Source organism: Pituophis catenifer, unplaced genomic scaffold, assembly GCF_029215685.1.
Source record: "Pituophis catenifer annectens isolate HBS135680 unplaced genomic scaffold, rPitCat1.0.hap2 SCAF_4, whole genome shotgun sequence".
NCBI classification, from domain to species: Eukaryota; Metazoa; Chordata; class Lepidosauria; order Squamata; family Colubridae; genus Pituophis; species Pituophis catenifer.
The window spans coordinates 31942380-31953121 of NW_027256884.1; the positions used below are offsets into that span (position 1 = coordinate 31942380).

At 36.3% G+C, this 10742-nt stretch overlaps 1 protein-coding gene across 4 annotated transcripts in view; it reads right to left on the bottom strand.

The window, feature by feature from the left end:
- The window catches only part of ADPRHL1 (ADP-ribosylhydrolase like 1), a 35945-nt gene extending 29080 nt beyond the window's left edge, over positions 1 to 6865 (bottom strand). Inside the window, exons 1-2 of one of the 4 annotated variants that reach the window (XM_070943196.1) lie at positions 6474 to 6865; positions 1232 to 1396 (exon numbers count right to left, since the gene is read on the bottom strand). In XM_070943196.1, the coding sequence (XP_070799297.1) occupies positions 1232 to 1396; positions 6474 to 6690 (382 nt within the window). In that variant the 5' untranslated portion in view covers positions 6691 to 6865. The remainder of the gene's footprint in view (positions 1 to 1231; positions 1397 to 6473) is intronic. The other 3 variants (XM_070943197.1, XM_070943198.1, XM_070943199.1) reach the window with 3 other exon arrangements.
- Between the last annotated feature and the right edge of the window lie 3877 nt (positions 6866 to 10742).

Genomic DNA, 10742 nt, shown 5'->3' on the forward strand with positions numbered 1-10742 from the left:
CAATACTGTATTCTAACCACTGCGCCATCATGGCTCCTAAATATATTCAAAATGATTGTAACTGTACAGGGCTATTAGCCTAGTCCCCAAAACTTTAACCTTAGACTGTCTACTGTAGGCCTCACCCCATTCCTAAGAGGTCTGTAAGGGGCGTGCATAAGCGCACCAGTGTGCCTACCATCCCTGTCCTAATGTTTTCTTTTATTTGTAGCCTTTTCATGTATTTATAATTATGTTTATACTTGTATCTGTCATAAAATACATGCTTGACGAAAAAAAAAATTGAAACAGGGCAGGAAATCCACAATCAAAGCAGAGGTGAAATGCTACTGGTTTGCTCTGGTTTGGGCAAACTGGTAGTGATAAAAACTACAGGTTTGGGTGAACCGGTAGTAAAAAAAAAAGCTACCGGTTCAACTAAACTAAAAAAACTACGATCTGACGATCACCTGTGCCACGCGGTTTAGCTTTGCGAGAAAGCAGGATTTCCTGCTTTCTAGCGAAGCTAAACTGCGCACCACAGCTGATCCCCCCCTCGCTGTTCTACTTACCTTCCTAAGCCTCCTTTTGGCGTGTGCTGTGTGTGCGCGCGCAGTATGCGCCAAAACGAGGCTTGGGAAGGTAAGTAGAACAGCGAGGGGGAGATCAGCTGTGGTGCGCAGTTTAGCTTCCATAGAAAGCAGGAAATCCCGCTTTCTAACAAAGCTAAGCCGTGCAGCACGGGCTTAGCTTTGTCGGATTGTAGCTTTTTTTAACTACCGGTTCAACTGAACCAGTAGCTTTTTAAACGTGCAGCGCACGTTTGGTACGCACTGCACATGCGCACACAGCACACATTTGGTGTGCATGCATGTGCACAGCGCACGCTTGGCACGTAGTGTGCATGTGCGGCCAGCGAACCGGTAGCAAACTGGTTCAGATTTCACCACTGATCCAAAGCTTCAAACTTTATGCCGTCCTTGAGACCTTTAAGTACAGTTCCCAACTGTGGTTGTTAATAGGTCAGACAAAAGATAAGTATTGAATAAATGGGCAGGCGTTTCTTTTAATTCAGATTAGTTTATAGTGAATTTAGATTCAACACAATAATTGTATATTTGGTTTTGTCCTAGAACTTTGAGGTGTCAAAAGAATATGGCCTTTGGTCCAACAATGGTCTGCATCTTTTTTTCTGAAAGGACAAGAGTGTAATACGGCTTTTGTTAAATTAGTGAAAAAAATGTTAGGCTACCTTTCTCGTTGAAGGGTGTATGCCAAGCAAGGAGGTAATTATCTGGCTTCAATTGGGAGCATCCTTCAATAGTAGCGGGATCTGACGTTCTCTCAGGAAGTTTTTCAACAGCCTCAACGTAACGTTTAACAAGTTCGCGATACAGATCTTCTAAGCACCAATAATCTATGCAGGCAAAAAATAAAATATATTTGTATACAGCAGGAAATGTTAAAAAAGAAAGAAGAACATGAATGATGGCAATTATTTCTTGTCACAGTCATTTAACATGTTACATCATTACAGTCTTGGCATACATGAATGGCAATGATAAATAGAGCAGCTATGCATGGCTATCAACAAGTTAGTCTCATTACATTCAGCCTGGCTTATTCCTATCTCTGATGAGTGAGTTTATGATACTATGGGATTACAATTTTGGCTGCAAACATTTGGATAAGCACTAAATGGTAGCAAAGTATAAATTCATGAGAAATGTAAATTATAGCACATCTACTTTGAGAGATAAAGTAAGTGAGGCCCATAGATATTACTGAACTATAGTTCTCAATAGTCCCAACCAGCAAGGCTGACACATGAAGTTCAATTCTTAAGCGTCACAGATCCTCTATTTGTGAACGATTAGAAAGGTAGAAAGATGGCAGTGGATTTCTCTGTGTAACATGGAAAACATGAATATGATTGTTTGGAAGTGGGAGAAACTTCTAATGTAATTTACTGGATTCCCGGAATGGATTGCCCTTTCAACTATGTGGGACAGATGGATAGGAAGCTAGTAACCAGATTACAGGAACACAAGTGAATGGTTACTCATTGGTAGCATCACATTGCGATGACTAATTCAATTTTGCAGCTACAATGATTGTTGGCTGAGCAGGGACAAAAATAGACAGAGAAACATTGAAGCATAACTAACAACTTAATGTCCAGTTATCAACACCCTAATTAACAACTAAAAGCTACACACAACCAGATATATATGCACATATTCTAAAGACAGAGAAGTTTCCCGATGATGAGCTCCAGGGTGAGTCTAAAAGCATGAGAGAATAAATCTTTGTTCCAGATGACTGACTCAGATTGCATCCTGCAACATTATCTTGGGATGGGACATGTATATTTACCTTCATTCACATGAATACGAGTTCAATATTGAAATAAAAAATAAGGTGGAAAGTTCTTTATACATGCAGGAGTTCTTTTTGCTTTACCACAGAGTTAAGAACATTGTTTTATCTCCATCATACAATTTTATTAGAACCAAAAGACCTTGTATTCTGTAACATGATTTGGCCAAACAGATGTGTTTAGAAAGTTCACAAACAGAAGATCAATGTCTCCTACTGACGTGTAGCAAATAATCATTCAAAGTTTGTTGCCTATGATTCAGATGCAGCATCAGAAGTCACTGAAAGCACAACTCTTTAGAATATGCATATTTTTCCTTAAAAAATTCTAAATAGTAGGAAATGCTATTGTTAAGTCTGTGGAATGTAAACAAACTCTTGCTTTATTATTTGTAATTACTTCTTGATTTTTAAAGCATCAACCAATTTCTTTTGTATGTCCAATGAAACATCTTTTTGCATGTCATTCTTATAGCCTGTCATTAGTATATCCACTTTTAGTGTCAGTTCTGTCTCTGTCTTGTCAGATAAAACTTGTTCCTCTTCTACCATTTATTCCATAACATCTTTTGGATATAGTCTACCGATAGAAACAAACATCACTATTGACATTATTGATATTAACGTCTGATGCCATATTTCAAAATGGTCCTTCAATATTTCCAATATTATATTTCATATCATTTTGTAGCTGTTAATTACGGTTTTGTATTCTTCTTTAATTAAAATGTGTAGTTCCTTTAGCATCCAATTCTTATTCTGCTTATTTCCATTGTGTTTTAGAAAAAATTCAAAACAAATCCACTTTCCAACAAATTATTCATGTGATCAACTATCTCCAGTTAGCTCATCTCAGGAGAGCCAAGAGAGTGGCTTACTTCAGGTCCCTTACATGAAACAGTGCCTCCTGGCAGGATCTAGAAGGTGTGCCTTCTTTGTTACAGTGCCTGCCCTATAGAATAGAATTCTACCCAAGATTTGGATGGCTCCAACCTGCTGATCTTCCATAAACCTAGTTTATCCCCTGGGCATTGGGTCAGAGTATGGAATAAGATCATCCAGAATTGAAAAGATGGTATAGCTGTTGTTGGCCTCATATATTTTGTTTTGGATGTTTGTTGTGGTTTGGTTTCTGATTCTTTTGTTTATTGTGCTTCTAACCATTTATAAGCCATTCAGAGTCACTTTTGTAAATTGGGCAGCTGTGCAAATCAAATAGAGATACATATTTAGGGTTTTTCTGCACACCTTGCCAATTGTAGAAGATGCAGCAATAGTACTTGGAGGACATAAATTATATCAATGTACTTCCAACACATCCCTGATCCATCACCATGTGTAATATAGGATGTGGTAGCAGATCCTAAGGTTGCCAGGACTTGATTGGATGGCAAGCCAAGAGTAGGTCTCCAGGATAAAGATCTGCCACCTTCAACTGCCACAGCAAACCTGCTGTGTTTGCTGTGCTCACCCAGCCCTGGCACACCATCTGATCAGTGGGGCTGAATAGCTGCCATTTTTGACATGCATCCAGAAGTCTTACCACATGTGAGTGGCAATTGAAGAGTTGCTTACCCCCACTTGGAGTTTAAGTGGCTCCAGCCATCACTTCCATGTGATAATGCAGAAGTGGGTAGGGGAGGCTGATCTTGGTCACAAAAAAGACATTCACTTTTCTCTCCCCTTTGCTTTTCTTCACATGGATGGTAGGAGAAACCAGGAGGAGACAAATGGCAATGATGGTATCTCTGGTTCCAGTTCTCCAAACACTGTTAAATTGGAAATCTGACACCAAGAGGCCTTTCACATCCTGTTTGTCTCCTCCCCTTGGTTCTTACATGGATAGCACTATATTCCATCTTTTTGTTGAGACAGAATCAGGGATGGAAGTGCTGCCAGCATGTTTTTCTATTGGCATACCCTATGCTGGCCTCTGCCCTCAAGAATAGCACTTCAATACTGCTATGCAACAGACCTCTCAGAATATGGCTTAGTTCATGATGAATGGCAGCACTACTGACCCATGAAGGAACAAGCCAATATACCTAGTCTTTCTGGCTGAGAACCATTGTATTTGATCAGTGGTTGTCATGTATTTATTCAGTGCCCTAGATAAGAGACCCTTACCCTTTTATAAAATAGGAATTATATTGGTATAATAAACAAAACTGCTGTAAAAGTGTCATTCGCTGCTTCTGGAATAATTAAATTGGGATTCTAATAAAATGAAATGGCCAGATGTACCTTTCTTCTTGTATTTTATTAAGTGCTTGAAAACAGAACTATTCAGAAAGGCACTTGAGGATGGATATCTGTTTATTGGTTGCCTATTTAATTATATATTAATTGCATGTGGCTTAATTTGAATTAATTGTTTGTTACAGAATTTAGTTTCATGGCTTTGGTTTTTGTACTGATCATTGTTATGTTTATGAGAATAATTGCACATCAGCACAAGTCATTCTTAGATATTGCAACATAGAAAAAGAGAGAATAATAAATGTCAAAATGGATATTTTACTACTATGTCTGCAACATCCACTGCGCTTGTAACTAACATTTCTAACAAACATTTCACATTTCTAACAGGTATTTTTGTTTGTGGCAAAGCAATTGAACTATCAAAATACAAAAGCAGAAAATGGATTTGTATTTATTTTCATCTTTCTAGAAAGGTAGCATGGTTAATTTTCAGATACCATGGTTATTTCCAACTTATCCTTTGTCAAATGCCTTTTTTTCTGTCAACTGGTAGATTACAATAAACTATCAACATCTATATTCCCTGTTGTAAAATGGCTTTTATCCATATAAGTTCAGTTTAAAGGTTATCAAGTAATGCTTTATATGATAGAAAGACAGCCTATTTCCCTATTTAGGTTAAAAACACAAAAACACTGAATAGCTGGTGTCTGTAAATACAGTTGATAAAATCAAGGTCAAGGTGTATCCTAACAAGTGGTGTCATGTTATATATTGAGAGAAATATGACCTTGCTAATTTGGACCTACTGTATCTAAAAATGGTTGCAGAGCTGGCTGATAAGGCTTGCAGATAGCCTTTATGCTCAGAGGTCAAGAAGCAAGGGACATGTGACGTGTATTTAATCATTGACTATATTCAGAAGTATGCTAGTCATCCTTTGCTTTGATAGGTTGACATCTTGCCATTATCTTTAGGGTGTTAGTTCTATCTCACTTCATTGGCTAACTAGTAGCTAGATAAGAAATACACAAGATTCTGGTCAACAGATCAGTGGCAGCTAATTTTAGAACAGCAGTCAGATAAAGGGATTTAAATGAATTTCATTGACGTTGACATATCTGAGTCTACAATACACACAAAAAATAAAAAAGCAATACAGTTTAGGAAATGCTTTTGTCTTTACTAAAGATGCCTATATTATATCTGTCCCCCTGAATGCGCATGATAAACTGGGTACAAAATACAATTGTGTGAATCTTATGTCATTTTTTCTTGATGCAGGAGACTGATTTTTGCTACACCAAAGAGCTGCTTATCTATAGGGCAGAACTGGCATTTGAGATTAGTTTTTCTTTCCGTACTTGTGAAAATTCATTCAGTGAATCATGCAATCTTAATGTATTCCTTTGAACCAAATTTATACAACCAAAATGAGCTAATGTATAACCTTGCTAACTGGAATTCAGCTTGATGCACAAATAAAATAGAGCTAATTTTGCATTTTAAATAATTATTTTTTTACTAGGAATAAATTATTTATTTCTAGTATTATTCATAAAATATTTTATGACAGACAAGTATGATATTTCAAATATTGCAGATAAATAGATAGACATGGTGCTTCCCTACAGGTGACTTTATGAGTTCATGGTTGAGGTGGCATTTGAGTCATAAACTTCCTTCCTTTTCTACACTCTTTTTCACCTTATTTAAGTTTAGGGCAAACACATGGTCTATTAAGTATCATTCACTAAAGGCAGCATTAGCTCACTGCTCAGCTAGTAAATATGATTATAACAGCTCTTCTCCTGTTCTCTTCCTACCCTCCAGTCTGCATCCAGATAACTGAGTCTCCGGAGAAAGGCGGCATATAAATTGAACTAATAAATAACAATGTTTTTTCCTCCTACCTGTGATGAGAGCTTCAGCTGTCGCCATGTGCATCAGAGTATTGTCGCTTACTGGCCATTTGTCAGAGGACAAGACCAGGTTCCCAAGTCCTCCTATTTCTTTCAATTCCTCTTGGATCTTTGCACCTAAAGCATTGTTTTCCTTAATAAAATTTCGATAGCCCAAAGCATCCCCTACCCCTGCTAGTAACAAAGCAGCCTTAAATTTCTCCATCATTAAGTGATTTGCTTTTTCAGTTCTCTTTGGTCTCAAACAGGCACTTGGTGTTTCTTTGTTCGTTTGCCTTCTAGTGTAGATTAAGCAGCACTTTATATCGGAGCCATTGTGTCATTGCAAAGAACTGTCCGTATAAGGGAAGCCTGGCCTTTCCTGGCATGCATATATGCCACTGCTTCTCTGATAGCCAATGGTCAAGATAAAACTGTAAGTCCAAATATTTTCCAACTTATTTTTAAGCTGCAAGGTTAGAAAGTGTGCAGAACACAAATAAGTGTAGTTGTAAAACTCAGAAGCCCTAAGGACAAAGCCAGCCAAGAAATATTTGATCTCTCCAGTTTATGTAACTCTATCCCTTGAAAAACACATGTTGAATTAAGAGGCTTATTTTTATAGGTGTTCAAATTGGTACATTTCTCCCATTTTGGAATCACTGTCTTGTGTTTCCTTAAAGAACACAGAAACACATTGATTTTATGGACATTACACTCAGAAGATTAAAACATTATTGATGAAGTAATTCAAAACTGTACTGAAACAAATCTCTTCAATCCCTACATTTAACTGAAGCAGCCGTAGATTTGTCTCCATAGTATCATCTTCAAATGCTGTCTTGTTACAAATACTATGATATACATAAAACAATTGGAACTGATTTTCCTGCTCAGCATTTGTGCATTAGAATCAGTTTGTTGTGCACATACATAAATTATTCTGCACTTCTCAGAAAAAAATTCATTGACTTTTTTATTCCCATTATCTTATTTCCCACAAAACTATCTAAAAAGGCAGTATTACCATCATTTTCATGTTCCCTATTACCTATCTCATCTAATGACTATAATTTTGTTGCTTATCTTACAATTTATATTGTTTACTTAGTATCCTAGTGTGATTTATGTTCATTGCTTATTTAGTATCCATGACTACCACTAAGTGTTGTATCTAATGTTTTATGATGAATGTATTTTACAATGACTATGTTAATGATCTATCACTATTGTTGTATTTACATTGAGAGCTTATGCACCAGAAACAAATTTCTTGTGGGTATAATCACACTTGGTTATTCTATTCTATTCTATTCTATTCTATTCTATTCTATTCTATTCTATTCTATTCTATTCTATTCTATTCTATTCTATTCTATTCTATTCTTTGTAGATGTGAGAATATTTACAAAGCAAGTTACAAAATAATAAAAATTATCATGTAGCCGTATTAGTAGTTTTAGCATTCTTGAATGATTTCCTATTATAATAATGCAAACATTATTTTAGAAACAAAATTATTTTATTATTAACCGTGACTGGGAAGATGCAGCTTACAAATACAAACTTACTATCATTTCAGTAAATGTTTCAATTTCTTTCAGTGATAAATGCTGGGAAAAAGATAAAGCATTTTAACTGTTGCAAAATAGTTCTAATCTTTATTCCAAGTCGTATCTCTTTAGTATAGAATTTAACAGGGTTAGGCAGTGCCTTCCAAAGAGGCACTTTTTACAATAAGCTGTGCCTAAGGAAGTGAAGTAGCTGGGTGGTATATGTAGTATATGCCTGGAAACAACCATGAGAGCCCTGAAAAAGATATGGTTGCTTTAACAACCTCAAGAGATTGTGAAGGATCTCCTTCAGACTTGGAATTTAATTTTCCAAAGGCAAAATTTAACTGATGCTTACTATGGTCAGCCCCATCATCCTGTGCTGGCATTTCCATTGTTGTTACAATCCCTGCACTATGAAGCCACATAGTTATCATGAAATTACTGGATAAATCCTGTGTGCTACAGAAGAACCATGCTGGGTTTGTCCTAAAGGGCAAAAATCCAAATGCCTTGTGTTATACTGCATTGGACTACAGTTTTACTCTTTCAACCTATATTAAACTGAAATTTTAATCTGTTTCATGGGATTTTGTGAAGAACACATTAAGACAACTTATTACATTTCATACTAGTGATCTTGAAGATACTGTCTTCCAATTTGAATTAACTTCGATTTAAAAACGTGAACTGATTGAAGAGTATAAAATCTTATAAAGGGTAAATGAACATATTCCACTAGTAATAAGTGAATGCACTTTGTTTCAGATAAACAGTTCCAACAAACCTCATATTTATGCTGCAACAAGGTAAGCAATTGAATTCACATCAGTTTTGTAAGCTGTGTATAAGTATCAGTAACCACCTTTGCTCAGTCTTGGTTTTTCATTTCCTACAAGCATAGAAACCTCTCAATGTATGGATGATAGGTGGAAATATTTAGTTTATCTTCATTTTAGCTACTGTTATATTTTAGAATATCGCTCATTGTAGGAAAGTTTTAAGAGTTTCCATTTCTTAAAACTCCTGATATGAATAGTTTGATATTGTCATAACAGGACTGCAAGAGAAAATAAATTAACTCTAATAAAAAATGGTAATGTCTGGAATACGTGTTTGTTTCCCTAACTCTTGTGTTAAAAGAATAAACTGTAAATATGACTGTTAGAAAATATTAAGACTACATTTTAAACATGTTTAACATCACTTATGTTTAATGAGTTTCTAAGCCAAAGCTTTGCAAAGTTTTCTTTCTTTCTTTTAATTCATTTGAAGAAATTCAGTGAGGGATACTGTTGTATTTAAGGATGCAACAAAGTAGTACAGTAGTCTTTAGTATAGTTATATTTCTCCTGAGACAAGAAAATGAAAAAATAACAACTGACTTACTGGCATCTAGTGGTGGAATGAGAGACAACCCATTTCTCACATTTCTGTCGCTAATGTTCTCAACCCCAGAAATAAAAATTAAAGTGATTGCTTTTATGTTGCAGTTTACGCTGTTCCATGCTGAAGTTTTTTAATTCATGCAGAATTCCACTTTGAATTTAGCATACATGTTTTCTGTGGCTGTTTTCACAATGACCAATTACACAATGAAGAGCAGAGTTAGTGTTAACAATCATGTGGAAGACAGAATTTAAGAAAGCATGCAGGATCCCAAAATATGTCTATTTTTCAAAGCTATGCTATACAGGAGGCATAACAGCCACTTTTTACATTTGCCATTCCTTTTATTATTTTATTTGAAGGCAGACAAAAAGAAAGCAACAGTACTAGCACAGAAGCAACTCACTTTAGGTCAGGATCCAACCGAGAGTCAATAACCACTAGCAGGCAACACACTACTTCTTTCTGACTAGTCCTTTAGAAGTTGCTCACCACCCTGAGAATATTTCAATACAAAACACAAGATACTCTTTTGCACACTTATTTCTGCCAAGTACTTTTAAGTAGCTTCAATTTCGGTTGAAAATTAAGCAGACAGTGATAGTAGCAGAATTTATCTTGAGCTAAAATGTGCCTGCAATTCACTTGGAATATTTAAAATAATCAAGGCTTCTTTATTATTAAGTACTTGGCAAGGTTACTGATACTTAAAGCCACATTGCTACAGTCACCCTTTAAAGGAGCTGTCAATTTTGGATAAACAGTATTATAATCCAGACAGCATCCCAAAATAACCTGTCTATTAGTTTCTGGGAAGGCTGTCTGAACAGTAGGGCATGTTTTCTCAAGAAAGTACTACCCAAGTTTCAGACATGAGTAAGAGGCATCCCTAAATCCCTCTTACAACTCTCTTACTTTCTGAGTAAGAGGAAAGGAATGAAAGTGCTGATTTGATAGGCAGCACTCTGGGAAACCGTAAATAGTGAGTTAAGGGGAGCAAGTAAGATGGCCTGAGTAGGCAGTGGCTGAGAGAGGCAGGTAGCAGAAAGCCCATCACGTGGGTCACTGTGGTATGCAGTGGGACAGCAGATGGAAAAGCAGGAGACTCTGGCTTGCAGCCCCAACAATGCTTCCTTGCTGAGAGCAGTTAGAAAAGCAGGACTGATAAAACTTCCTTAAGTCTGGCAACAAAAATGGTGTTCCTTAGAGAATTTGTCATCAAAAGCTTGTTCCTTGAAAAAGTGTTTTTTCACTGTAATTGACCTCCAGGAAGGGAACAAAGAGAGATAGAAGTGTGATGGAAATTGCTTTCCACAAACAAACCATTAAATTGTGTGAA